Here is a 26,749-nt window from a genome sequence, read left to right as displayed (position 1 = left end):
TCGATTTTTTTAGTCCTCTGTACTGACATTATTAAAAACAGATGATTAAAATACAATGAAAATTCCTTTTTTAAAGTCGGTTAAAAAGTAACGAAAATGGTGACTCTCATCCATTCATTGGTCCCATTTACCGACCTCAAAAGTTCGTTTAATTACATCTGTTTGCCAAGTTTTATTGAAATCGGTTACCGGAAAGTGCGCAAAACCGGATTCATCCCCTAGTTTGCCACCCTTAGAGGTGGAATATTTTCTTCAAATTTAAATGTCAAAATACATTGACAATAAAGTGTCGGTTAATTAAAATAGGCGTTCGAAATTTTATACTCATTGCAAATATCTAATAAAATTATAAATAATATTATGGTGTACAAATTACACTACTAAAACAAGGCAGGCGAAGAGGGGCCTTACCAAGTCTTATTACACGGTAAAAACAGATTACTTAGAAAAAGAAAATTCTTTTTATGAAGAAAAATTTATTAAATCCAACAAAACGATCCTCTCCCTATAGACGCTAGAGAATAATTACTTGATAATAGTAAAAAAAACGTCTCAAGTGTATTTTAGTTATAAGACAGAAATATTTAATCCAAGAGCAAATTAATTTACTTCCAAGTCACAAAGCCACTCTAGATTCTTAATATTTATTTATTTGTTATTAGAAATGTCTGATTTTGATTTGAAAAAAAAAAAAATGAAAAATTGAGAGGTACTTAATTCAAATTCAAAATAAAGCAGAAATCGGACGCAATCTTCTCAAATACTTGAGACCATTCAGTGCTGTATAAATGCTACAGCGGCAGAGAGCACTAACAATTTTGCAGTTGGCCGCTGATGGCCTTTACTGCGCCACCGGAGAAAAAGGGCGAGCTGAAGAGCTCATAACCCCCAAAATAAACTTAAAGCTAAGTAGCGGGCCTGAGGGCGCCCAGGTGGGCACGGACCTCGGCTCAGGGCGCTACTGGAGACTTCCGCCAGAAGGGCGTGCTGTTGGAGAGAATGTACCAGTGTGTGTGCTAAAATGAGGGGCTCTACGACCTCGCCGACGAGGACGGTTGGTGCGTGCGGGACGGGACTGACTAGAAATCTGGTTGGCCTTCAAAGTGGCGAGAGTGATAGGGTCGTCAGGGTCGTTGAGGACTTCCCTTGGCCGACGGGTCCTACGTACGCGGTGGGGTTGTTCCCTGAGGGGGTCGTAAGAGGATAGAGATGAGACGTATATACTGGTAGAGGTATATATACCAAGTATGTGCTTCCCAGTACACAGACCGGGTACGGACCGAAATACTGGGTAAATACCTTGAAGGTATGACGTCAGACGCATAGTACGACACGAATCGCTACCACAAGGTAAGGTAGCGCCCAGTTTGTGCGGTATCGGTAGTTCGGTACGCCGAAGCCACGCGAAGCTACCCGACAGCTTACGAAGGGACCCGAAACGTCATTCGTGCTTTATGAACATTCGGATGATTTAATTTAGTTAGAAAAAATGGGCACCTTATTTTTACGTGCTTAAGGATCATAATTGCATAATTACATTTTTTGTCACGACGTGAAAGAGTTTCTTAGTTTGTTTATGTTAGGGAATATTATTACGTGCCGACAATGTTTTGATTTTTTGCGTCAGTTGTGAATCACAACTTGTGATTGCGATTTCGTTACACCTGTTTGTTTTTATCTATAAAAGTGTATAGTAGACACGTATATTCAATAATAATAATTTTTATTTATGTGTAACAACTTTGTAGTGTAAATATATTCAAGAAAGTGTAAATATTAGTTGGATCGCACTTAGGTTATTCTTGTTTGTAGGTACCTATACTATAGGACTTATAATTTATAAATTAGTAATAATGGCTCCTAAAAAAAGTGTGGCATGGGATCACTTTACCGATAAAGGTGATTTTAAAGCAGAGTGTAAAATGTGTAAAGCTGTTTTCTCTTACAAATCTGGAGTCACAAATCTCACAAAACATATTCAGAGGAAACATCTTGCTGTAAATTTAGTTAGAAGGGATAATAATTTGAACCAACTAGAAAATCAACCTATTCAAGAAGCACAGATGAATGCCCCACCAATGTCACAAACTACTGCAACCGGTATTTCCTCTCAAACTACGACGACGTCGAGTATGGTACGAACTCATCCGTCCAGCATATCAGCATTTCTTAGACGCGATTGTAATAAAATAAAAAAGGAAATTGATGATCACTTAATGAATCTTTTTGTATGTGACATGCAGCCTTTTTCCATAATAGAAGATAAAGGATTTCGTGAATTGATCAAGTTTGCATTCCCGAATTATATAATACCATCAAGAAAATATTTTGCAAACAATTTATTGCCAGGGCTGTATGAAGAAGTAAAAACTGCCACAAAAATTTCTGTAAGTGAAGATGCAAGCAGTATATGCTTAACCACCGATATTTGGACGTCCGATTAACCCAACGACGGATTAACCCAATTATTAATTGGGTATACTTGAAACGTCGTACCTACACTATATTGGAGGCATACCATACTTACTTATCGCATACGTTTACTTATCGAAATCCTACCACACCCAAATACTTAGAAGTATTTTGATACCTGGTATTTGTACCAGGTATTTAGTGATACCCATACCTTAAAGGCCGGGTATGGAGAATGGCAGGTATATCTCATCTCTATAAGAGGATGCAGCCACCACGAGGGGGTTGGGGTGGTGAGGAGCAGAGTCGAAGTATTTCCTCGATGCCTGTTTCATGACTAACAATTCCAAATATATGAGATGACTTTATACTATTGAAGTTAACAAAACGATAGCGCGTTTCAGAGTACAACTAATGCCATCTAGCAGTGGCGTGATGAAACTAATTGCATGTTAAAGTTGTACTTGTTACAAGTGTAGTTTGATTTCATGCTGAAACCAAAGTATGACTATAAATAACACCCTAACAAACTAGAGATACTACGTATTGTTTCTTTGGATAAATGACTGTTTACGATTTTTATGATTACAAGCACAAGTAAAAGTAATCGTTACTGCGTGCGCCTTCGGCGACATGTCACGACGACATTGACTATGAAAACGCAACGAAATGTTGCTTTAAGAATATACTCTAGAATTTAGAATATTAATCTGAATAGAAAACTACTTCTATTTTGTTTAAGAATATATTTTCTTAAAATACACCCAAGAAATTTTGAATTCATTTAAGATTATTTAAATTTGATGTAAGAGGTAAAAATTTCTTGATCTAAGTAATGTCCAATTAATTGATTAGAAATGAAATAAAATCTGGAAGTGAACGTATTTGTCTAAAAGTTAGAATAAAGTTAAGAGTAAAATTGTATTAGAAAAAGATAAGCAGTATTTTTGTAATGACAATATTTTATTACTTTTAATAAATATTTTTTCAGAATTAGCAAATATTTTGGGAAATTGCTCTTTCTTATTAGTAAAAATCCTTTTTTTCTGTATACATTTCAGTTTAGGACCTAAATTGAATCGTGTGAGACAGCGCTATAAAGTGTATAACATCATATCGCTTTTTTGTCGTTACGAACCTACACTGAACTGTAATAAGAGTTCATGGTAAGGCCCCAGATCCTTTTAAGAATAGGTTATTTGGCGAACAGGATATTTTTTAAGAACATTTCGTCCCATGTCGACTAATCCTTGAATGTGTGTTTTTTGAGAAAGGCAAATGTTTCAATATCGTGCAATGAACTTCGCGTCTACCTCATACGCTTTAAAACCTACGACACCATTTTGCCTTAACAAAGGAAAGCTGTACAAAAGGTGCATGGTAAAATTAAAGTCATGAATAATCGCGACACGATAGGTGTTTACCATTGTGTAGACCATCTGTTGGCAAGTATGTAGGTATACTATAAAAATCTGATTATTTACGAATACCACAATGACTCATGACCGATTTATTATAATTTAGAATTCATGTGGGCCAGTGAGTCGTCGCTTGACTATTTCCGAGTGCTGTATCACGTTACGAACGCATGTGTTAAAACGATGTCGTTACAATCTGTTAACAATAGGTTGTTAGGGTATTTGTAAATTCCAAGTAAGGATAATTTGGGATAATTTAATTACACGGATACACCATGGCATAATAATAAGAGGAAGTAGGGCAATTCCTGTCTGTTCAATGCGTAAATGCGTACATTTCGCTAAGAGTGTAGGGTTTTACATTATTATTTTAGTTTCTTCAATGCATTATGCAATAATGATTATCTAACTAATATTCTTCGGGGTTGTGCCGTGCCGGCCTTACGTTAGTTCCGTGGCAGAAGTGTCTGGGCCTTTTGCGGGACGCTACGATTGACAGTACGTTTGCACTGTCCCACCTGAATCACACCATCAGATCCGCCGGGTCGGTTGCGGAGTATGCGGCAAAATTGAAACATGCCAAGTGCAGTGCCTTGGATGATGTACGATTATGTACCAATTGCAGTGGAGACTGCGGGGACCTTGGTTGCGGTGGCCAAGAATTTCATCAGGGAATTGGGGCTGCGATTCACGGTCGGTCGGTCGGATCCACGATCTTATCTAGTTCAACAAATTTCGTTGGCTATTCAGTGCGGTAATGCTGTCAGTGTTATGGGGTATTTTGAGCCAGCTACGATTTAAGGCAGTCCTGTATAAATCAAATGTTATACTGTGGCGAAGTACATTTAAACTGCCTCTGTGGCCGAACGGTTACCATGCCGGACTGCCACGCAGAGGTCCCAGGTTCGATTCCCGGGCCGGGAGAAATGTTTGTATGGCTTACATTTATTTCTCTCGTGAGTTTGGGTGAAATTTGTGGTTGTCTATGTGTGTGTGTCCATGGCACCCGCGACACAGGGTTTCCCTAGTGCGGGGCTATGTTGAGTGTGTGCGTTATTTATTTATTTTATTTATTTATTTATTTGTGATTAATTTAGTTTCTTAATTTTTTTTATGATTACAAGTGACGAGACGAATAAGTCGTGGGCCTGGTGGTAAGCGACACGCCTGTCCATAACAGTTGCAGTGCCACTCAGAGCTTTAAAACGCAAAGGTCTGAGTGGCAAGTCACAGCGCTCGTCACCCTGTGACATAAGGTGACAAGTCCCATGTGCTAGTAATTTCAACAGCACCCTTACCCTTCAAAACAGGAACGCAGTAATGCTGACATTACTGTTTGGCGGCAAAAGTAGATAAGGTGGCAGTCTCTACTAAAAATTTTTGAATGAATAAATGAGAAACACTAGATTTTGGTCGTGCCTATAAAAATATTAACGCACACACTCAACATAGCCTCGCAATAGGGAAACCCTGTGTCGCGTGTGCCACAGACACGCTATAAGTTGTAAACATAATTTGAAAAAATACAGTATTCTCGGGCTATGATGAAATAACTTTTGTTAAATGCAGTAGGTACACTCGCCAGCACATCAAGCTACACATTGACGTATCTTGTTCCGTTGCAATGGAGGCGATTTTCGAACAAAAACGTGTAGTCTGGCGTGCCGTTGTCCGTACGTACGTATTGATGTTTTTATACCACTGTCGCGGATTGGTCTTTTAATTGTAAAGTGTGATTATGAAATAGAAATGAAATGCTGAACAATTCTGAATTCAATTTTTAAACACAGAGTGACTGCTACAATTCTATAATTAATGGCGTGTTGAATGATCCGCGCTATAAAACGCGAGTGCACTGCGAGATTGTGCGAATGTATGCAACCGTACACGACGAGTGGTGGGCGTACAAACTGTTAGGGTTGTTGCGAATATTAGCATCCGCATCCGTGAATCCGTTTCGTTTAACCAAGGTAAACAACTCTTTTATGGGGAACTGTATACGTTTTTACAATAAGATTCCGGAGCATATATTAAGTTTATCATTTCCTAAGTTTAAAAACTACATTAAAAATATTTTGATCGAAAAATCATATTACAAAATTGAAGACTACGTGTTAGATAAAGATGTATGGAAAAACGACATGGCTCCAGAATCCACACAAATTTGATTCAAAGTGTATTCCATAGCATTTAAGTTTATTTGAAAAGAGCAATCCCTAGAGTTTCTTGCTCGTTCTTCTCAGGGAGGTCAGCGTAGTGAACGAGCAGTAGCTTAAATGTGACGTTTTCAAGTGTAAATTTATTTTACCTATGCAATAAATAATTTTTGACTTTGACTTTGACTTTGTGAATAATCAACAATTTTTTAATTTAGTAACCTTCTGCGATCAGTCCTTGAACCCCATAAATAGATCCGTGCTATAGTTTTATGTTGTTTGGAATAAAGAGTTTTATTTTATTATAAACTTAATTACAAAAGAAAAAGTCCTGTGACTCATTTCTTCGTTACTCATTCATTGCGGATATTCGAGTTTTGACATGACCTAAAAGGCGTAGTTTCTGCGTAGGAATACCTTACAAACCTTTCAGAAACAGACTGTAAGACGAAAAAGCAGCTCAGCTGTTGTTTCTAACATATATGTACCTTTGACAAAATTCCATAACGATTATGCTAAGCAGATTGATTGTTTTTATGAAGAATAATTCTTTAGTTGATAAATTTAACAAAACCATTGAAATAATGTTTTATTACAATCTAAAGAAAATAGAAAGCATTTTCATGTAGATAGATTCAGTAAGGCTGTACATTTTTCGCGTTTTTTTTAAATACCTAAAATCAGCATCTGCATCAGCATCCGCTGATATATAAAAACCTGCATCAGCTATTGCTGGTATACACATACAAGCCATTGCTACATTTAAATAGTGTTATTACACTGTTGTTTATTGGTCTCAGATTTGCTGTATTGAGATTTTTATTTATCTTGTTACAAGCATTATCATTTCTGTCAATTTTAGAGGATGCCAAGATTCTTGGACGATTTTGATTGGCATGAGTAGGACTGTGCACTATTACATCATACTGTTCCATTCATTCATTATTCAAATACCTTCAAGTGTACATACCTCTTCTAAAGAAGCTCCAAACATGTACGTCGGTGCTTTGTCAAGTGCAAATGTGGACGGTTTTGTACCCTCCCAAGAGATAATATAAGAAGAATTCACAGCAGTAATAGCAAATAATGTTGTAGGTATGCCTCCGGTGAAGTCCCATATTTGGTGGACGGTGTCATGGGAGCCTATAGCTTTAACGTAGATGAGTGTGTTTTCAGCTGTGCAATTTGTGCAACCTGGATTTAACTGCGGTATTATCTGCAAGAAAAGGAAAAATTTATTTATTTGAAATCAACATACCAGGTTGAGCATTTCAATCAGTTTTGAACAAATTTAAGTACTTTGTTTTACCATTATTCGTTGTGTGAAATAATTAACCACATTTTAAGAAGAAATATTACGTAAGGTTCCTTTGTGTAATTATGGTTTGTTCACAGGAATAAGTTGAGAGCCATAGATTGATTGAGGCTCTTCAGAACGAACACTGATAAATTACAAAGCTAATTTTGTCTAGCTTCATTGAATGGATTTATCGCATTGTGTTCAGATCTGTGCATTTAAATATATTTTTAAGGAATATTTAGCAGTAGCTGTTGTATAAATTATCGTTTGGCATAAAAAAGGAATAAGTCAAAATCTGACTTAGCGATATTTATTCTGACACTTCTCAATTTTCTTATAATTCTAAAAATATATCTTAATTTCAGTACCAGAAATCAACATAGAATACATTTACCTAAATTTCGAGTTGATTAATGAGTAATAAACATGGAGTAGATAATACCTCCCTCAAAAATCACAGCATGATTCAAAACGAATGCTACAAATCTAAACAAACTAGTTCAATTGTTACTTTTCTTCTAAATACTTTTGCACACACATTTTTTTAAGCAATTGCTAGTTTGCTAGCTATACATAAAAAATGTAGAATAAAATACAGTTTGTTATTTCCGAGATTCCAGAGGGAATTACCCACTCAGTGTATATTATTTCCTCTAAGTTTAGGTAAAAAAATATATAGCCTATTCCGATGTTTGATCATTCCACTTTGACATTCTTTTATTAACAAAGGCAATAAGTGAAAGTACAACAATTTTGTACACAATGACCTTTATATCATATAAAATAAGTCACGCAAAATTAGGGGGTAGATGAAAAACATAAGGACACAAAATCCGTTATAAACAAAGAAAAAATTGTAAACTCACCTTCCTATCTTGTCCATATACCAGTGAAAGCACTAAAACTAGAAATAACGTCTGTATTTTCGCCTTTATCGATAAAGGAAACATTTTTACAAAAGAAAACAACTATCACGTTCGACTTATCGCACGAAACTCAAGATGACAATAAATACCAAGAGCTCATAAGTATAACGATACACGCGTGCGGTGGAGGGCGACAAATAAACGAGTAATTTTACAAATGATAACTCGTATCGTTAATAGATAAATAAATTAATTTCAATACTTTCTTCCTTTTCCAAGAACCTACGTTTTCAAGTTTGCGTCATTCAATAAAACCCTACTAAATTTAAAATACTATTTATCAAGTTACTATTTCTTTGGAGTAAAAGAGAAGCAGCATGCTGAAACAAATATAATAGAGTAAGATGCACTACAACATTATCAAGTGACAAAGGCTTCTAAATACAGTCGTATAATAATTTTTGTATCGTTTGGGAATTTGGTCACACGTATTTTGACAGTTGGTATTTCATAACATTGGAATTTCTGAACGAAAAGGAAAAAGTATTTTTGGGGTCTTATACCTTCATTTCACGGTTCCGTAAGTTAAAATTTTAACTATAAGAGCCCTATAAAAATATTTCTAAAGTATAACGCTTTCGTTGACAGCGATAAGGGAAAGGTTCTCGATGTTCGTAAGTACCACATACTTTTTTAATAGTGTATTTCAAGGAAATATATTTCAAAATTGTGGAAATTTATCTATTTTTATAACTAGATTGTATTATATCGAGTTCTTAGGTTTTCGTGATTGTTACATATAGGAAAAGACACTATTTTTCTGGATTTAAAATGTTTGAAAAAACAAATATACTCAATTTAAATCAGGAAAAATAGTTTCATTTCCTAGATTACATTATGTTTGATATTGATCTCTCGGCAGCTCAGAACTTCTACTTGTAAGTAAAACGCATTGATGCTCTTTATAAATTCATTTCAACCCAAACTCCATTACTATATTATACACGACAACGATAACTAATATTAGTTTATCTATTTATCTAACTCCAATGTTTCGGCAAAAGAACTTAAATCCAAAGTTAATAAATTATTGTTCTGCTACGTACCCTGCTATCCTTGTCACAATTATGAACTAACGCATTTGCTTTTGGTAACTGTCTATATTTGATAGATATTGGCACCTAGTTTCATTTTAATTAATGTCCTATTAGAGCTTAGCGAAATTTTTTTTTGTTTCGTTTTTTTTCTTTCAACTGTGACATTGGCAAAACCATCAGTTCTCATATTGATGGAGCCATAAAAATAAAAAGTGAAGTGAAAAAAGTCAATTACTCTTAATTTTGCTTATGGCGAGGTATTAAACGCGAGCCTAGATTTTAGGAAATGAGGTATGTGGGGTCCGCGCGGTGTAAATTAATTGAATGAACTAAGATAAAAATTTAAATAAGTTCTCTATCTAAATTTCCTAATTTTCCCTTTTAAGAACAGGTGGAGGAAATTTTACACAGATTCAACGTCAACGAGCGCCCGATGGCGACTGACGATTCAGCGGATTAACAGCATATTGCAAATTTTAGGATAAATGTGAATTTAATAGCTATGTTACTAATATGGGTTCTCTGTAGTACCTACTTAAAGAAATATATCTGCATATAAAAATTATGTATAAAGTTAGATATTTTATTCTTAAATAACTCGTTTTAAATTTTTATTGTAGCCTGTTTTCAGGATTGTACATGATCGGATAAAGTACATAAAATCGTGTAACAAATTAGCACATTCCTTAGACAATGTCCTTACGTGTCTAGTATATTTTTGTAAGACAGTTACTTATAGTAAATAGATAACCATTTGATCTAGGAAAATAGTTTTCCGCTTCTCTGGTGACTCGTCTTAACAATATAATTGAAAAAAAAAACACTTATGAGGAATAGTAGATCTCGCTACACTGATTCCAGATGATAAAGTTATGTTATGTATGGAGGATAGCACCTGACTTTACTGCGCGTGAGTGTAGAAATAAAACGATCTTCTGCAATGTATAGAAACATATATTTACATCCATGTATATGATATATAAGTCAATTGACGTCAGTATTCTTTTTCTTCCTGGCGTCGTCGTCACTTGGCTGTGAATGCTGCCTCTTCTCCCTCTGTTTGATGTGTTTATTCTGGTTGCGCTTGGCTTTTGACATCTTGTCATCGCCCACACTGTAATTACAAAATAGAATGGACATTTATTGCAACGCATAGATACCAAAACAAATATTAACTAACATAACACTAAAAAATAAAAATAATTAATAAACAAAATAACACATACAAAAAAGAAAAAAAACAACAAAATAGGACAAAACAGACAAAAAACAAAAAAAAAACCCTAAATATTACGACTACAAATGTTGTACTGTCATTTCGACTCATCCGAAGAACAGAGTCCTATGTGATTATAAGACGAAAAGACGTAAAGAGAGTAAGTACGTTATGAGAATAATTTCGTTTCGGAAATATAAAATCGAACGTCGATTTGACATCCACAGCGAAGAAGAACGAATGAAATGTACTGCCCTGAGAACAAGTAGTCTTGCACATAGATCTTTGTTCTACGGATGAGATAATTTGTGCAGTTGTGGCGTACGCAAAAGGACTTCATTCATGCCACAGCCATAATTGACTGTAGCGCTGGTGTTCAATGCGCTCTGAGCTGAGATGAGTGACGGACGTGCGAGTCGCAAAATAAAATAAACTGCCTAAATATTTGTGTATGCGTTCTTTATCCATTGTGTTACTGTTGTGTGTTATGTTATAGATCGTAAATGCATATATATAATAGATCGTAAATATACTGGTGCGTTTATAGTGTGGTGACGTAATTAAGTAACAAATAAAATAATATAACTCGATTGCTTCGAGCCCGAATGATGCGCGGACAGACGCACGGCAGGGGAGGGGATGCTATTTGACAGCCGGCATAACGCCGATCGCTCGGTTATTTTCTTAAATGCAACTTACTCCGTTGCGTTGTAAACAAGTTGTGTAAGTTATATATTAGTAAAAATAAAATACAATATCGCTTATGAGAGTTTTGCCAGGCTGCTATAAGTATTGTTAGCAGTTGATACTACCTCAGCCCGAATTTAAATTTTTCCCGTACTAATACGGTTCATCGGATTCGTCTTCTATTTAGTTCAGTTGATATAAAAAAGAACTTTGGTATATGTAAAGTACCTATTGAATGCTGCGGTTTTCTTATAAAATTTCGAGGTAAGTTTGTTTTTTTATGGCGTAAATTTTTAGAAATCGTATTTTTACATGGTAATCAGTATATTTCCAAAGTTATTGATTTAACACTTTCACTGTTTTGCGGAATGAACCAAAATAATAATAATAACAATATTTAAACAACGCTGTAGACAAAACAAAATGGGTAACTCACTTGACGGCAGCTCTGGAGCCAGGTCCCCAGTTAGGTGTAGGGTTGAATTGGAATCTCAGCTGGCCATCGCGGCGACTGATTGGGTTAGCGTCCGCCCGCACGCTTAGGTCGACTTCCGATTTGATTTCTTGCGTTAGGATATGGCGGGATACTGGGTCTGCCTCAAGCCTGTATCAAACTTTTTTTACCACACCAATTTTCTGGTTTCATACTAGGGAATCCCCTGTACTATGAGTCGAAACAACGGAATTCACTCCCAGAACGCCCAGTATAGAACCAATTTAGAAAAGTTCATTTCCCAATTTGGTCCTACCGGGAATGGAACCCGGGACATCTTCATCCAGCGCCCACAATGCAAACCGTCGGGTCACCGAGGCAACCAATCAATCATAATCGTACTTCTAACTACACTAACTACACACCAGCACATTTAGCGGAACAAACTGAAAATATAAAACAGTAACGTTTGTATTTAAATAAATGAGAATTTGACATAAAGTAACACTTATATTAAAATCTTTTAACAGCGACAAAGTGCAGCTTTACTCAACCTTTATTGAAAAAATCGAAATTAAACAAGCAGCATTTTTTACATTTTGTGACAAAGCAAAAACAGCTGAAAATTTATTAATTGCAACATTTTAACATTGTAAAAATGAAAGTTTATTAAAGATTACGTTTACTAATCTTTATAACAAACTAGTGGAGTACTTTCATAAATAAAAAATAGAATATCATGCTAGTAAAACATAGTGACATTCAATAAAATTCAAAGTTTACGAAATTACAAGAACGCAAACCACAAACCACTCGACAAATCTGTATTAGTAGTAAATTAAAATTAACGAAAAAAAAAAGCAGACGACTAATTTTTTTTTGTCAAATTAGACCTAAAATAAAAAAAGTTTAATAACCGACCCGACTTTTGAAAAACACTGCATTACTTTTGGGTTTTACTGGTGTGCCGCTAAACATGTGGGTGTGTTTGACATTGACACTTAAAATTAAAGAAAAAAATAGCGGCCCTCATTCTGCCTAGTTTTGTGTACGTTACACGATTACGAGAAAGTGTTATCAAAAATAACAAACTTACTTAGAAGGCTTAGCGGGATGAGTCTTCGCCCAAGTCCTGATGATGTCCCAAATGAGCTGCGCGGGCGCCGTAGTCTTGATTGATAGCTTCGACGCGTGTGAGTAAGATACTTTGTGCCCAGCGTTCATGATTGCTGATCTGAACAATGGAAAACGGAATTCACAATGAAAATTTCAATAATGAAATAGAAGAATTGAAAGTTTATTGCAAAATTAAGAAAATAGTACAGTCAAGATCACATCAATCTTGACACATTGGACCGTTTTTGTAGCGAGATGAATAGAGCTGAATGTAAATAACTAAGTGACGAAGTTAATAATCATAATAATCTTTTAAATAAATAATTTGTAAATATTGCATATTATATATTAAATATTATATACATTTGTAAATATTATTATATATAGTTTGTAAATAAGTAGTTTGACGTGCTCTTGACCATGTAATAACAATAATGTGAAAGTAGACAATTCCTTGTACAGTCAAGAGCACATCAAGTTAGACACTTTGGACTGTTCTTATCGTAGCGGCATAGAGTTGGATTTAAGTACGGACTTGTATATTAAACTGGACCGCACACTAAGTTAATAAGACGAGTCGAGTGAGAGGCTTCAAATTAGTAATGCGTCTCTTTCCAGTAAGGTGTTCATTCATTTTTCAGCCAGTCATATTGTTTTTAACTTTATAAAATGTGGCCGCTTATAGATGACCAAAACTACTAATATTATTTCATGATATAAATTTGTATACTTATTTGATATGCTACTTCATAATAGAAGGTTTCATTGTTAATATAATTTTTTTTGAGTTCTTTAAAGTATATTTTACCTTTAAGCAAATATATACCCAAAATTTAAAAAAGTTAATAGACTAGATTCTACTTAAGAAGATTTTATTTAGCGTTGGCAACTTGTTAGACAAGGACAGACCACTACTTCGAGCTATCTCACGTACCTCGGTTTTATTACTTTTACTTAAAATAAACATTAACGCAACCCAATAAGGTATAAATTTGTAATATTGGTATATCGAAGTGAGCGATCCAGTTTATGAAGGATATAAACCCGTGGATTTAAGTCATAAGTGTCAAGCTGGACGTGCTCTTGTCCCTGTACTATAAGTACCAGAGCTGAGAGCAGAGAATTCACTCTGGGTCACTACAATAAACAACTATACCAATTTAGAAAAGATTTACATTCAAATTGGTCCCATAAGGAGTCGAACCCAGCACCGAGGTTGTCAAATACTTATACCTGCGTTGAAATAAGATTTTTTTTTGCAAAAACCCTTTGTATTTATACGAGGAAAAAGGTTCACATTTTTGTTCTACGATTTTCACGGTACGGACAAGTCGTGCTCCTGGTGGTAAGCGACACGCCTGTCCTTACAAGTTGCAGTGCCATTCAGAGCTTTAAAATGCAAGGATCTGAGACATAACTTGTCATGTGTCTGTAATTTCACCAGCACTCTTACCCTTGAAAACCGGAACGAGAACGCAGTAACGCTCAACGGCTTGGCGGCAGAAATACATAAGGTGGCAGTACTTCCCTGGACGAACTCTTTCACAATGTGCTTCACTGCTTCTAAAAGTCTTTGTAAACTTGTCAATAATATTCTATTTACCTCATAACCAACATGGGCATTGTTTCAAGATGAACTCTCCCGAATAGTTTATCCAGCGTATGATATAGTGGAACATTCTGTAGTTCTTCTCTAACCATGGAGAGGACACCCTGTATTCGCTTGGCGGTGCCAAACAGGTGTGGATTTTCTTGGACGTGTGTTAGGACGCGGGAAACGAAGGTTTCGTCGTGGATTGGTGCAGACCAAATTGGACCACCTAGCTGGAAGAAACAAGATTTTAGCTCAAGGTAAAGTTTTTAGCCGTAAAAAGACATGTTAGCTGGAAAGTTTTTTTTGACTGGAAGGACTCAGTTTAGTTATTATTTGCTCTGCTTCTAACTCTTTCCTGTTAATAGGTACGTAAAAGGAATGAAATACACTATCGGCAACTGAGTATCGCGATAAATACAATAAAGGGCTATTCAAGGCTAGAATAAAATTTGAATGTCCCTCTGTTTGTATTTGAATACATACTGCATTTCTACATATGCTTTCAACAGACCTTTGTATTGAGTTTAAACGGATTATTTACCATAGCGTACATAGCATGATTGTAAAAATATCATGGTATTCAATAAAAATACATATTACAATGTACTATTATTTATCGCGTCACATTAATAACTAAATTTAGTTCATTACATAGGGGGTTGAACATCAGACAATAATGGTGTTAACTAAAAAGTCTGTAGCTCAGTAAAATGACAGAGACTTGAACAGCATTTGCTGATATTATGCTACAACCTGCCATATTTAAAAATAGAGACGTATTTACACTAGGTCGACAGACTGCTTTCGCTTTGCTCGCCTACAACGACGACAACCTACCCAGTGTACATTTTTTTAAATAATAAATAGTAGTTTTTTTTCCATTTAGGTGTAAACACCGTTTGACGACTCTAGTTCGCTGACAAAGTCGACCGAGTCGACTAGGTGTAGAATCACTGACGAACGATTCGCTCGTCGGCAAGCAACGGTCAACCAAACAAGTTTCAACGTGTTGGCGGTCGCGTTCCAACACATTACGCGTGCTGGGGGCTAGAGAACACCTTCCGACCTAATCCGTTTGAACGTTTCGAACAATTTGTTGCTTCTCTGTGTATAAACTTGTATTTATAACTTGGTGATTTCGGTGAAGGCGGCAGTCGACTCGATGTAAACAGCGCGTCGATTGTGCGCCAGCTCAATTTGCTTGCCGAAAAGACGAGATAAACAGCGAGTCGACTGCGAGTCCTTCAACAGGACCAAGTAGTCTGTTGAAGGCAACAATCAACCTTGTGTAAACACGCCATAACTAACACACAGTCAATGTAGCCATTTGCAACAAATTACAATTACACTGTGAATGTACAGATGCATACTCACGTGATGCCTCTGATTGCAATGTACACAGTACTCCCCAACAGGTGGTACAGTAGGCAAAAAAGCTTTAGTTTGATACGGGTTCCTCTCCGAAGGGTTAGGTTTGAATCCACCCAGTGGTTGTAGCGTTATGTTGTCACACCCCACACATTGATATGCCATTGATAGTTTGCTAAAAACAAAGCTTATATTATATAGTGAATTAGCAATGTTTCAAGGTATATTTTGTTAAAGAGCAAAATAATTCATAATTTTACTTATCGAGATACATCGAGTATACATATAACCAGAAATAGAGACGCTAGTTTTCGAAGAAATTGCTTTAAATACCCTTTTCATATATTCCGTGATTAACCCTAATTATAGCAAGTATAAATCATAGCAATTAAATGTCACATCCCCATCTGTAGATTGTCAACTTTTTGCTTTTGTTCCAAGAAGTTTATGTTCGTCCTATCTAAGAATCCTATGATTCTTAGCTTTTATGTGACTAGTAATAAAACCTTATTAGATCCAAATAAGTTTCAATTTTTTTTACCAAAAGTTTTTTATTATTGTCTATTTTCGTTTGATAATTTATAACCAATCAAAATTATGTTATCTTAGTACTAATGTAAGATTACGTTTTCAAATGTGTGCGTGTGCCGACACCGATTTTGATTCAAATGTTGCTTGATGCCATTTCCATTCTTTTCTTTCTTCCGTGTTATATAAATTGCCGTGCATTTAATTAATTCCTCTTTAACATGTAGTAGTATTACAAATACAAATACTTGTATAACAAATACAAGTAGTTCGTTTTTTCCCAGTAATATTATTCAAATGTCTTATTCTTCTTTTAAATGTTATGGCCCCTTTGAAGTAATCGATGATTTCGCCAATGTCAAGTTGAGGACACACGCGTTTTTAGTCAAAAACTGACCGGTGAATTTTGACGGAATTCACTGAGAGGAGAATCTACAGTGATAGGAACCAACAGAGACTCCTACTGAAACAACTTGCTTTTTTCTTTAATAAATTTACACAGCACATGCACAAACGGAGAGTTGACCGTAAACTAAAATTGTCTTCTAAATGTACACAAATGCGTATTAATAGATGACATTGTGTGTTACAATGTAATTTATAAATTACCGTTTGCTAATACGGGTAGATGGCGCTAATCCTAAATAAAGTAAAAGAATAGCCTACAATATCCATAAAAAACTGTTTAATAAGCGCCACCTAGTTGACTCGTTATCACTAGAGATTAGAGTAGCTTAATGTAAAACATTAATTAGTTACAGGAATAGCTATTTGGTATTCGTCGTGAGATCTGGTGTACCAATTCTCTCTTTTGTAACAATTATCTGGTGCAACAATGTCTTGTATCGCCATTAGCAGTTCTCGAGTTATTGGTTCATGGTAATTATGACTGTTAGGAGAAGGGCGAATTAATTGGAGATATTCTTCAACTTTCCAGCTCACGTTCAGGTCGGTGGAGACTTTCAAGGAACAAAAAAGAAACAATAATTTTCCGACTCACCTAGTTGTTTTTTTACAATGTATGGCCCCTGAATAAACTTTGACGAAGACACGAACGTAGAAATCCGCTGATATGCTCAAAAGCGGCACGATATACCGACTGTATCGATTTGCATGCGATTCTATGCATTGCAGAAGTATTCTTAGTGCCTAAAATGTTACCAAATGATGTGATTTATAATTTTCATCACTAATGACAGTTACTTACAATTTAGTAGGAAAAAAATATTTACATAGAGTTCGATTTAAATAAAATTTGATGTTATGATGCAAATACTATGTTTTTCGGATCTAAATTGCGTATATTTTAATATTTATTTCATTGAACATCATGATGTTCATATAGTTTTTGTGAAAATACTCCACTAGTTTGTTGTTATTACTGAAACAAAAGATCGAGCAATAAAAAGAAAAAGTCCTTTGATCCGGCTGAACACAATCACTCAACTCCCAACGCCCAACTGAACTCGCCTACATTATTTATTTTTTTAAACAAACCAACATTTCGGGCTCTTTATATATTTGATGGGGGTCACGGCTGATTACAGTCATTGACTGTGCCCAAAACCTTGATTGTTTTAACTTAAAAAAAATTATAAATATTAAAGCGACATCTAGTCAGTGGTGGTAGCTGTAAAGGTGCCTCTCTGAGTGAAGAAATAAATTTCTCACAGATCGGCATCTACGGCAAAAAATTCGTTAAAACCAAAAACCTAGATCTTCAACAAACACAGAAAAATTCGTATGGTCTGGTGGGCCGTTCCGTGGGTTAATTGGCAGAGCATCTGGCACGGATTGCCTGAGGGCCCTGGTATAAATCCAGCCAGACTTTTTTTCCTCTTCAAATCTGCAATCAGTCCATTAGACTTTAATCAGATGAGTTGGAAGATATAGGGCGTTACGGAAGATTAAGGCCATTGCCTTATCTCCCCTTAATTGCACAGCACGTCTGCTCTTTTCAGTCTCCTAATAGTGGTTGTTACAACAGTACTCGGGGCAATGGGTTAGGATGAACTTCTAGTCGATGCCTGTAGTGAGCTGTATAGCGTTTCGCTTCTTCGAGAACCCTTGGCATTTCCAGATAATTGTGTATTTCGGAGGTGCGAGCGTACCAGGGTGCAGCAGTTAATACCCTGATAATGTTATTTGGGTAGTCTACTCCTAGTGGCGTAGATTTTACTTCTTCTGGTCATGATCTCTTTGTATATTTCGCAGCCACATTTTGCGGGTGACGTTCTGTCTTTCTTCTTACACTCCGAGCTTTTATGGCCTTCCCCACATTTCACGCATCTGAATCCAGCCAGATTTAAGGAATTTTTCTTAGTGTTTCGATCTTTGTTATAATAACAAACTAGTGGAGTAATTTCACAAACAAATAATTTAATATCATGGTAAGGTAGTAAAACATTGTGATAGTCGATAAACTTAAAAAAAAGGCTATTTTATTTTTATCAAATATATTTCACGTATGAGAGAAATATGCCTTTAAAACACTGGTAAGAGCGAGTTACATTTATTTGTATATATATCATATTATATTCTAAAGGGTATTATACCTGTTTTGCGACATATTTTCATTTGTTACATAAGTATAAAATTGTTTATTTAGGGCTTATAAACCGAAATAAGTTTGTCTGAGTATCTATCTATCTATCATATGTAATAAAATAAAGACTTACCATTTCATGGCAACTCTTGGTTTTTAAGCTTACAGCACCATATTTATAATAACATGTCTCAGGTGGGTTTCCTGCAAGAATGGCCATGTCTGTAGCTGTGACCAGCAACAGTCCCCCATCCTGTACGCTCTGCACTGCAGAGTCCAGGAATATAGACGGACCCCCATATGGATCAAGGTCTATGGCTGAGAACCGTTTTGATGGGAATTTGTGTTTGTACATGAGCATGCTGGAATAATAATTATTAAGCTATTAGTTAGACCTGTTATACATGAAAGGAGAAAGATTTGTGTAATATTCAATACATTCATTGTGCACTCTTGAAACCAAATATTGTCATAAGTTAAGATGGTGTAATTGAGAAAACACAATTTGAAAGATAATTATATAAAAAACCAACCTCAAAAGTTCGTAGAATTACATCTATTTGTTTGCCAAGTATATTGAAATTGGTTATGGAATATTTTCTTCAAATTTAAATGGGACCAATACTGAGATACCCTCTTGACAAAAAAGAAAGGATCATCAAAATCGGATCATAAATTTCGGAATAATCGCGTTACATACAAAAAATACAGTCGAATTGAGAACTTCCTTCTTTTTTGAAATTGGTTAAAAAATACTGAATGGATCTTATTGCGAACAATGATATTATTTGTACTCATATATTTAATTATCCATTATGAACATGAAAATAAATTTATTTTATTTCATTCGGTATTTTTTTTAACTTACAAATTGTGTTTTCACAATTCTCCAATTCTGAATTACGACAGTACTTGGTTTCATGTGCGAGTTCTAAAATAAAAAAAATGGATCTATGCAATAAGAAGAAGAATATAACTTATTTTCAGCACTGAAAGGAACACTTTCAAAAATAAAAGTAGAAGTTAACTAGATAACTGGCAGAATTGGATGCCTTTCGAATAACAGGCGACCTAACAGGTGACCGAATACTTCAATTCTTTATTCTAAGGCCTTAAATAAATGAAGCTATGCACTACAGGAACTTTCCACTTGGGTCTTTATGTTATTCCTTTGGATTATTCTACCTATGTAAATCATTCCAGTGGAAGGTGTCGCCCAGTACAGACGTTCCCACCTCGCCAGCATGTTACATAGTCAAATTAATCTCATAACATGACATATATATTGACATATATAATTGAAATTGGCTTTTTATAGTCACATAAAATCAAATGCAATATTTATCTTTGAGTTTCTTACAAAACTATCACAGAGATTCTGCTCTTTTTACTTAATGTTAAAACTTATTGAACAGAGACGTCATAGATGTTTTAAGTTTATTTTAAATGAAATGAAAATTTATAATGTAACAAATTTATAATGTAGGTGTTATTTTGTATAACAACCAGTATATTGTTTTTGTGATATACTTCTAACAATGTAAGTTTCTCTCACCAAGCATCATCATGATTAATATCAATCAAGTTTTCAACCTGGTTATGCACAATGTTAGCCTTTATGGTTTCTACTGCCTGCTCAGACAGGTCATTGGCAATAATCTTGGTTACATTTGGTATTTCTTTTGCATAACGTATGCTGCGGAGACCCGTTGCTGATAGGGCTTCGAGTATTGAAAATGCAATCTGAAATTAAACGGAATTTTATTTTATTACAGCATGTTTAATATATCTTCAGAAAGTCACAAATTCGTTTGAGGAGCAATGTATTCACTTCAAAAATTAAATCTTTTTGAAGATGTTAACTCATATGTATTTTTGATTAATAGGTGCATTGACATACCTAATTTATCCATAAATTGTACCATTATACCTATTTTGTGAGATACCGCTATTTTGATTATAAAGAAAGCCACCTAATCTATTTGTAATTTAAGGAAAAATGAGATATAAAAATACTTCTTAGTGGTTTTTTAAATGTTTTCAGTTAGATAGAGCTATTTCTATTATACCATTAGATACGAAATTATTATAGCTCTTGAATGGTATAAAAAAACTAAAAGGGCGTATCTCAGAGATAGCGCCTTTCGGCTTAGTAGGGCAGTATAGTGAAACAAAAACTTCATATGACAGTTTTCAATTTCAATCTCAATTTCAATTTCATACTCCATATAAGGTGTACAAAGACAATTACACAATCTTAAAAACTTAAAAATAAAGATAAAGATAAATTTATTTCAACATATAAGTAAAAAAAACAAATGTAAGGGAAGCTAATATACAATTGGTAAAAAAAAATAAAAATAAACCTTAATTATTATACTAATCATAAAGCTATACAATTAATTATTAGAAGCCTACCAGTATAGTTGCGATGCTAGTTATTAATATATAATGCTAGTTATTAATTTATAAGCTATATAGTATTAAGTTTTTATACAGCTTCTGTGTATTTGGATGATCAAATTCTGTGGTAGTGACCTGCTTAGTTTTTACAGGTAGTCTTCATTTATGTTTCAAATAAATTTTGTAACTAATAAATGTGTACAAATGTATATTTACAATTCTTGCTCATTTTTCTCAGGGGTTACTGCTGTAAGAATGAGCAGTAGTATTGAATCAATATGATGATTTCAAGTGTAACTTGCTTACTGATATAAAGATACTTGAATTTGGAAGTTTATTGAATGTCACAGTGTTTGAGTGTTTATTATGTTTGTGAAATTATTAAATTATTAATACATAGATTGATTAGTCCAGTAAAGAAAGATTAGTTGATTTCGTTATTTAGGCATTCGGCAAATATTGCATAGTGCATGTTATTAACTAATATTATAATATAATTACTGATAGTATAAAATATTATTATCACACAAGTCCACAATAATGTTTTTTTTTAATTTTTCTCTTAATGGATGGCTTGTGAGACTTATCATTATTATTAGGGTGGCTTCATTCAGGGCCTATGCATCCCCTCATCACTGCGACCATTGACTGATCTATTGTGATCACTACTAATTACAGTGCAGAGCCAAGGCCGACAGCATTAAAAAACTGAAGGACTTTCCTGGCTCTGACAGGTTGAGGTATGTGCCGTCCCAGTACGGAACTTCGTACGCCCATCAGGGGGTAGCATTGGGTGAGAAGATGAACAGGACCATGAGGATGAGGAACATGAGGAACATGTGGCAGAATCTACATTCTCTATGTTCTCTCTGCCTAATATTTGACATGTGCTTGTTAAAGCCACAATGCCCTGTTAAAGATCTAGTGAGCATTCTTATGCCATTCCTGTCCAATGATAGAGCGTCTCTACAGTGTTTGGTACTGTAGGTACATAAGGGCTTTTGAATGTTCAAGACCCTTGTTCTGTAGCCACACTTCTTGGGAGAGGTGTGTGCTCTCATTTAACACAGTGAGCTTTGCCAGGCTGTAAGCTATCCCTATGAAGGGTTCAGGTCCAATAAAGGTTTCCCTAGCACCAGCCTTTGCCAATTATAGTTATAGTCATTACCCTTGATGTCAGAGTGGCCTGGAACCCAATTCCGTACCACTGTATTACTTTCCCCAAGAGTATTCAGTATATTTACACAGTTCTCTATAATTCTCGATGTTTGGGTGACTGAGGCTAGTGCTTGTAGAGCCGCTTGACTAACTGAGTTTATGTAAATATACTTGTGAACGTAGCCTCTCTTCAGGTGCAAATCCACACAAGTAATTATGGCGTACACTTCGGCCTGAAAGATAGAGGAGTGTCGTCCCATGTTCAGCTTATAGTTTATTGAGTGAGCGTGGGTCTGACGCCGTGTACACCACAGCCTATGTTGGGTCCCATCTTAGACCCATTGGTATACCATAGAAGGTTACCATCCTTCCAGGTGAGACTGTTAGTTTCCCAGTCCTCTCTAGTTGAAAATTCTACCTGGTAGAGTTTTTTAAAGTTTTGTTTGGGAAGTATGACATCAGAGTTCATTCCCAGAACAGAGTGTTCCAGAATTGAGTCTTGGGCTGATCTCAATGTCTGGGAGAGCCATTTACTCCTTAACCTAGTAATAAGCCTGTACATGCTGGTAGTGGCCTCCCTCTGTATGAATAAATGCAGAGGAGTCAGGTTCAGTAATGCATTTAGGGCCTTCCCAGGTGTGGTGGACATGGATCCCGTTGCTAGCAGGCATGCGGTGCGCTGTAGACTGCCCAATGTGACAATTGTGGTTGTTTGGCTGACTTTAGCACTCCAAGCAACAGAGGCGTAAGTAACTATGGGCCTCACAATTTTCTTATATAACCAGAGAGTCATCTTTGGTTTTAGACCCAAACACTGTCCCGCCATACGGCTACAGACACCTAAGGCCATCTTGGCCTTGTTGAGCGTGTTAGTTATATGGTGGTTCCATCTTAGGGTTTGATCTAGAGTTATCCCAAAATATTTGACTTCTGCAGAAAAGCCCACAGCCCTGCCACCAAGAATTGATTCCACTAGCTTGTCTGGTTTCCCTCTCCAGATGAAGGGGACAATGGTTGTTTTTTCCGCATTGATTCATAATTCGTTGTCTTGACACCACGCGGAAATGGTGTCAAGTGCTCCTTGCACAAGTGATGATATAGTACTTTGGCAGTGCCCTCGAACAGTGATCACCAGGTCATCTGCATATCCCTGAGCATCAATATTCACTTCAGCCAACCTATACAGGAGCTGATCCACAACAAGAGCAACCTCTTACTGTGGAAGCCACAAGCCGGTCCCCATGTAATGAGATACTGGCCCTGCGGTTTAAAAGCATGTTCTGTAGACGCTTCAACCACGAGGTGGTTGAAGTGTCTACACTTTTGCAGGTTAGGCCCTTCACAAGAGTATGGATGGGTGTATTGTGAGACTTAACACAACAATGTTAATATATGATATATGAATAAAACTTCTAACCTCAGAACTGTCTCCATCTCCGTCTTTTTTCTTCTTCTCTTTCTCCAATTTCTCATTTCTATAAACCTCGGAAAATATAGAAAGTACTGCTATACTCAAGTCTCTGTTGAACTCCTGTACAGGGTTATAGAACACTTTCTCTGTCGTTAGGCAGATTTCCGCTTTTCCTTCCTTTATTGACTTATTGGAGGACGTTGATGATTCCATTTTCATAATTTTCTGAAAGATTTTTGTTTTATATGGTTTTAGGTTATGTTTGAAAAAGTTCACGTAAGTTGGAAAATTCGCATTTAAGAACTATGCGGACCGAATGAAATGGAATTTATATTTGTTTGATGAGGTATAACTAATTGACTGAAAATATTTTTGATTAGAAAGCGATTTTATGGCGACTTTCTTGACGTAAAAGGTTAAGGAACAAATCTCTGCAAATATAGTTAATGGTGACTAGATTTAAAAGTAAATTATGTGCAATACTTTCTTTTACCTGAAGAATGAGTGTAAAAATTCTCCTATTACTCAATTTCATGAAATACCTATACGCAATATAGCCCGCAGAGATAACCTTATCTATGAATGATGGCCCGTGACCACAAACTACTATGTTTTGAATATTTTACTTTTTTTTTAAAATTTTTTTTTATTAAGGCTTTGGCAAAGCCATCAGCCTAAACACGAAGTTTAAATATGTTTCCGTAAATATGGCCGCCACAAAGAGGATAGGCAATTTGAGGCGGCGTGCTTGGATTGACTCGGGATTCCTTAAAACGGGCCGATACGGGTATTTTAGTTCGAGATTCGTATAATTTTGCGTTTTAATCTTTGATTAAGGCACAATAGCACTATCCTATTCCACTTTAAACTAGATTTCACAAAATAATTGAAAGTCAAAATAAAAACGACACTTTTCCCTCCAAAAGGTCCAGAGCGAATCCTGAATATTTTACTTTACGATAAAAAACGATTTTTTTTTTGGCTTGTATATAAGTCCTATGAGCCATGACTTCGTTTAATTACCGGAAATTATGTTTTCACTTTCTCCTAAAGAACGTAGTTCACTTATTTAGGTTTATTAATAGTCTTTTAAGCGGCGGGAGTCAATATTTACTTTTTACTTTCACATAAATAACATTATCTTCTATCACTTTGAACAATAACTTTGAAATCGTAATTAGTGGAATTTTCAGGATAAAGTCTTTTGTATTTTGATTTAAAATAAGGAATATAGTTCTAGCCTTAGAACAATAATGCATAGAATAATAGTTTCATATCAAACGAACAGTCACAAGTGAGGCAAAAATCAAATTCATGTAGGCTAGTTTTAGTAGTAGGTTAATTTTCGGTTTTAGTGAATATTTATATAAAAATACAAGTTGAAACGCGTTACTTCCTTGTGAAATGTGATGTTAATATCTATTTTATGTTTGTCTGACGTATTTTTACACTAACGCACACTTCGTCATTTTTAGCTAAAATTCTTGAGCTGTTCGCGGTGCAAGTTGACCTCAAAGAGAATTTAAGCACTACGTTGTTGACCTTGAGCACTGAAGGCCCGCCCGCTCGTGTAGACCCTTTGGGAGCGCTTCAATTTGCCTCACTTAGCGTGTGCGGACTAGGTTTCTATGCGTCATTATTTTAAGGTTCTAACATTCTTCATCACTACTTTTTTCTTCATAATATACTTAAAATTAAAATAATCTTTGTAAAAACTGTACTCTTAACTTCAAAAAACCGCCATTTTTTAAAAACAAAAAGAAACCGGTTATGTGAAATATAATTTCTAAACCGATTAAGCTTGAAAACATTATAAATTATTTTGAAATCACTATTGAAAGTCGCTGTCACTGTCATGCGGCAATTCCTTGAATAGTCTGGAAAAGTAACCTACTTTTTTCTAAATAAATAGATTTAGACAGAAATTTCTATAATAACCATCGAATTTTATTTATGTAAGCTCAAAAATATGCATTCCGCCAGTGTTTTATTGAGGAACAGTGTGTTTTCCAGTCCAAACTTTAAGTGTTCTACTGTTCGATTTGTCCATATTGTTATGAGGGTTGCATCACATAATCGGAAGCCGGTAGCGAAAGGAATATTGTGTTATGGGTACAATAGTCACAGCTCGCAAAACACTCGTGTATGTAGTTTTTTGGGGGGCTATTTACCGTCGCAGAAACAAGTAGGTAGTTTTAGGTTGTATTCTACCGCCAACAAGGATGATCCCCCTGAAGACGAGCCAGACGTGAAGGTAGAGACCCCGCTGTTCTCCAGCCAGCTTCCAGCGACTGTCGCTGTGCCTGAGGTGTGGCCCCAAGTGCCTGTTATTGCTATTAACAGAAATCCAGTTTTCCCTAAGTTCATTAAACTTCTGGAGGTGAGAAACATTACAATTTTCAATATTTTCTACCTGCAAATAGATAGATGGCAATGTTGTATTGCTTAAAGCAATATTGAATGAATATTTATTTATTTTATTTATTTATTTATTTCATACATATATGTGATTAATGTGTGTAATAAAATAGGCGCCTTGATGTCGAGTTGCGGACACCAGCCCGTTACACCAAGTACCAATGTGTGTAATGGTAAACAGTATGTAAATTTGTGTGGTGAAGAATGTATATGATATGTGTATGTATAGTGATTAGCTTTGTACATCTGACTTGTGTAAATTCAACCTACCTGCTATACTCTAGCCAAATTCGATGTAGAATAAATGTCAACATACAAAAACATATGATTTTTAGGGTTTTCATCTCAATCTCTTTCACAGTTACCACAATTTCAATATATTCTTACAAAATTCAAGTACATTATGGATAATACTAAATCTTGAAGCCATGTTTGTAATGAATATTGTTCAACAGAAGTTTCAAATCACCTAAAAATGACATAAAAATGACCAGTAATTAATTATTTGTGAAATTGTGTCATCCCTAGTGACTTTTTGATTTGAAGGGATATATTGCAAACATTCGAGTTCTGTGGTAATACAAGTTCAGAATCGGAAATAGATGCTGGATGATATAATATGT

At 35.4% G+C, this 26,749-nt stretch overlaps 3 protein-coding genes across 5 annotated transcripts in view; 1 reads left to right on the top strand and 2 right to left on the bottom strand.

Moving 5' to 3' along the window:
- LOC113240349 (glycosylated lysosomal membrane protein-like) overlaps window positions 1-8,342 on the bottom strand; it is a 25,670-nt gene extending 17,328 nt beyond the window's left edge. The window contains exons 1-2 of the mRNA XM_026477628.1: window positions 8,153-8,342; window positions 6,957-7,202 (exon numbers count right to left, since the gene is read on the bottom strand). Coding sequence (XP_026333413.1) covers window positions 6,957-7,202; window positions 8,153-8,236 — 330 coding nt within the window. The 5' untranslated portion in view covers window positions 8,237-8,342. The remainder of the gene's footprint in view (window positions 1-6,956; window positions 7,203-8,152) is intronic.
- Window positions 8,343-10,211: 1,869 nt separating this feature from the next.
- Window positions 10,212-23,927, bottom strand: LOC113240363 (probable tRNA (guanine(26)-N(2))-dimethyltransferase). The gene is made up of 9 exons (XM_026477644.1): window positions 23,715-23,927; window positions 20,292-20,479; window positions 18,870-19,098; window positions 17,192-17,340; window positions 15,670-15,838; window positions 14,305-14,525; window positions 12,682-12,819; window positions 11,589-11,756; window positions 10,212-10,363 (listed from the first exon to the last, which is right to left on the bottom strand). Exons 1-9 carry the CDS (start codon window positions 23,925-23,927, stop codon window positions 10,234-10,236), a joined length of 1,605 nt encoding a protein of 534 aa, XP_026333429.1. The 3' UTR covers window positions 10,212-10,233.
- Window positions 23,928-25,677: 1,750 nt separating this feature from the next.
- Window positions 25,678-26,749, top strand: part of LOC113240339 (lon protease homolog, mitochondrial) — a 36,941-nt gene continuing 35,869 nt past the window's right edge. For 2 of the 3 annotated variants that reach the window (XM_026477613.1, XM_026477614.1), the window contains exon 1: window positions 25,678-26,088. In XM_026477613.1, the coding sequence (XP_026333398.1) occupies window positions 25,678-26,088 (411 nt within the window). The remainder of the gene's footprint in view (window positions 26,089-26,749) is intronic. The other variant, XM_026477615.1, reaches the window with a different exon arrangement.

The sequence above is a fragment of the Hyposmocoma kahamanoa genome, unplaced genomic scaffold, assembly GCF_003589595.1.
Source record: "Hyposmocoma kahamanoa isolate Upper Pololo Valley unplaced genomic scaffold, ASM358959v1 134, whole genome shotgun sequence".
In the NCBI taxonomy this organism is placed as follows: domain Eukaryota; kingdom Metazoa; phylum Arthropoda; class Insecta; order Lepidoptera; family Cosmopterigidae; genus Hyposmocoma; species Hyposmocoma kahamanoa.
The sequence above is the reverse complement of the archived record's forward strand: the minus strand, read 5'-3'. Positions and strand labels throughout refer to the sequence as shown.

Bases quoted from the DNA above. Each gene is read 5' to 3' on its own strand.
- LOC113240363 (XM_026477644.1), bottom strand. From the start codon at position 23,927: ATGAAAATGGAATCATCAACGTCCTCCAATAAGTCAATAAAGGAAGGA. The intron at 15,839-17,191 runs GTGAGTCGGAAA...CTTTGTTTTTAG, and splicing joins CATTGTAAAAAAACAACTAG to CAAACTATCAATGGCATATC. The intron at 11,757-12,681 runs GTAAGTTTGTTA...AGTTTGATACAG, and splicing joins CATCCCGCTAAGCCTTCTAA to GCTTGAGGCAGACCCAGTAT.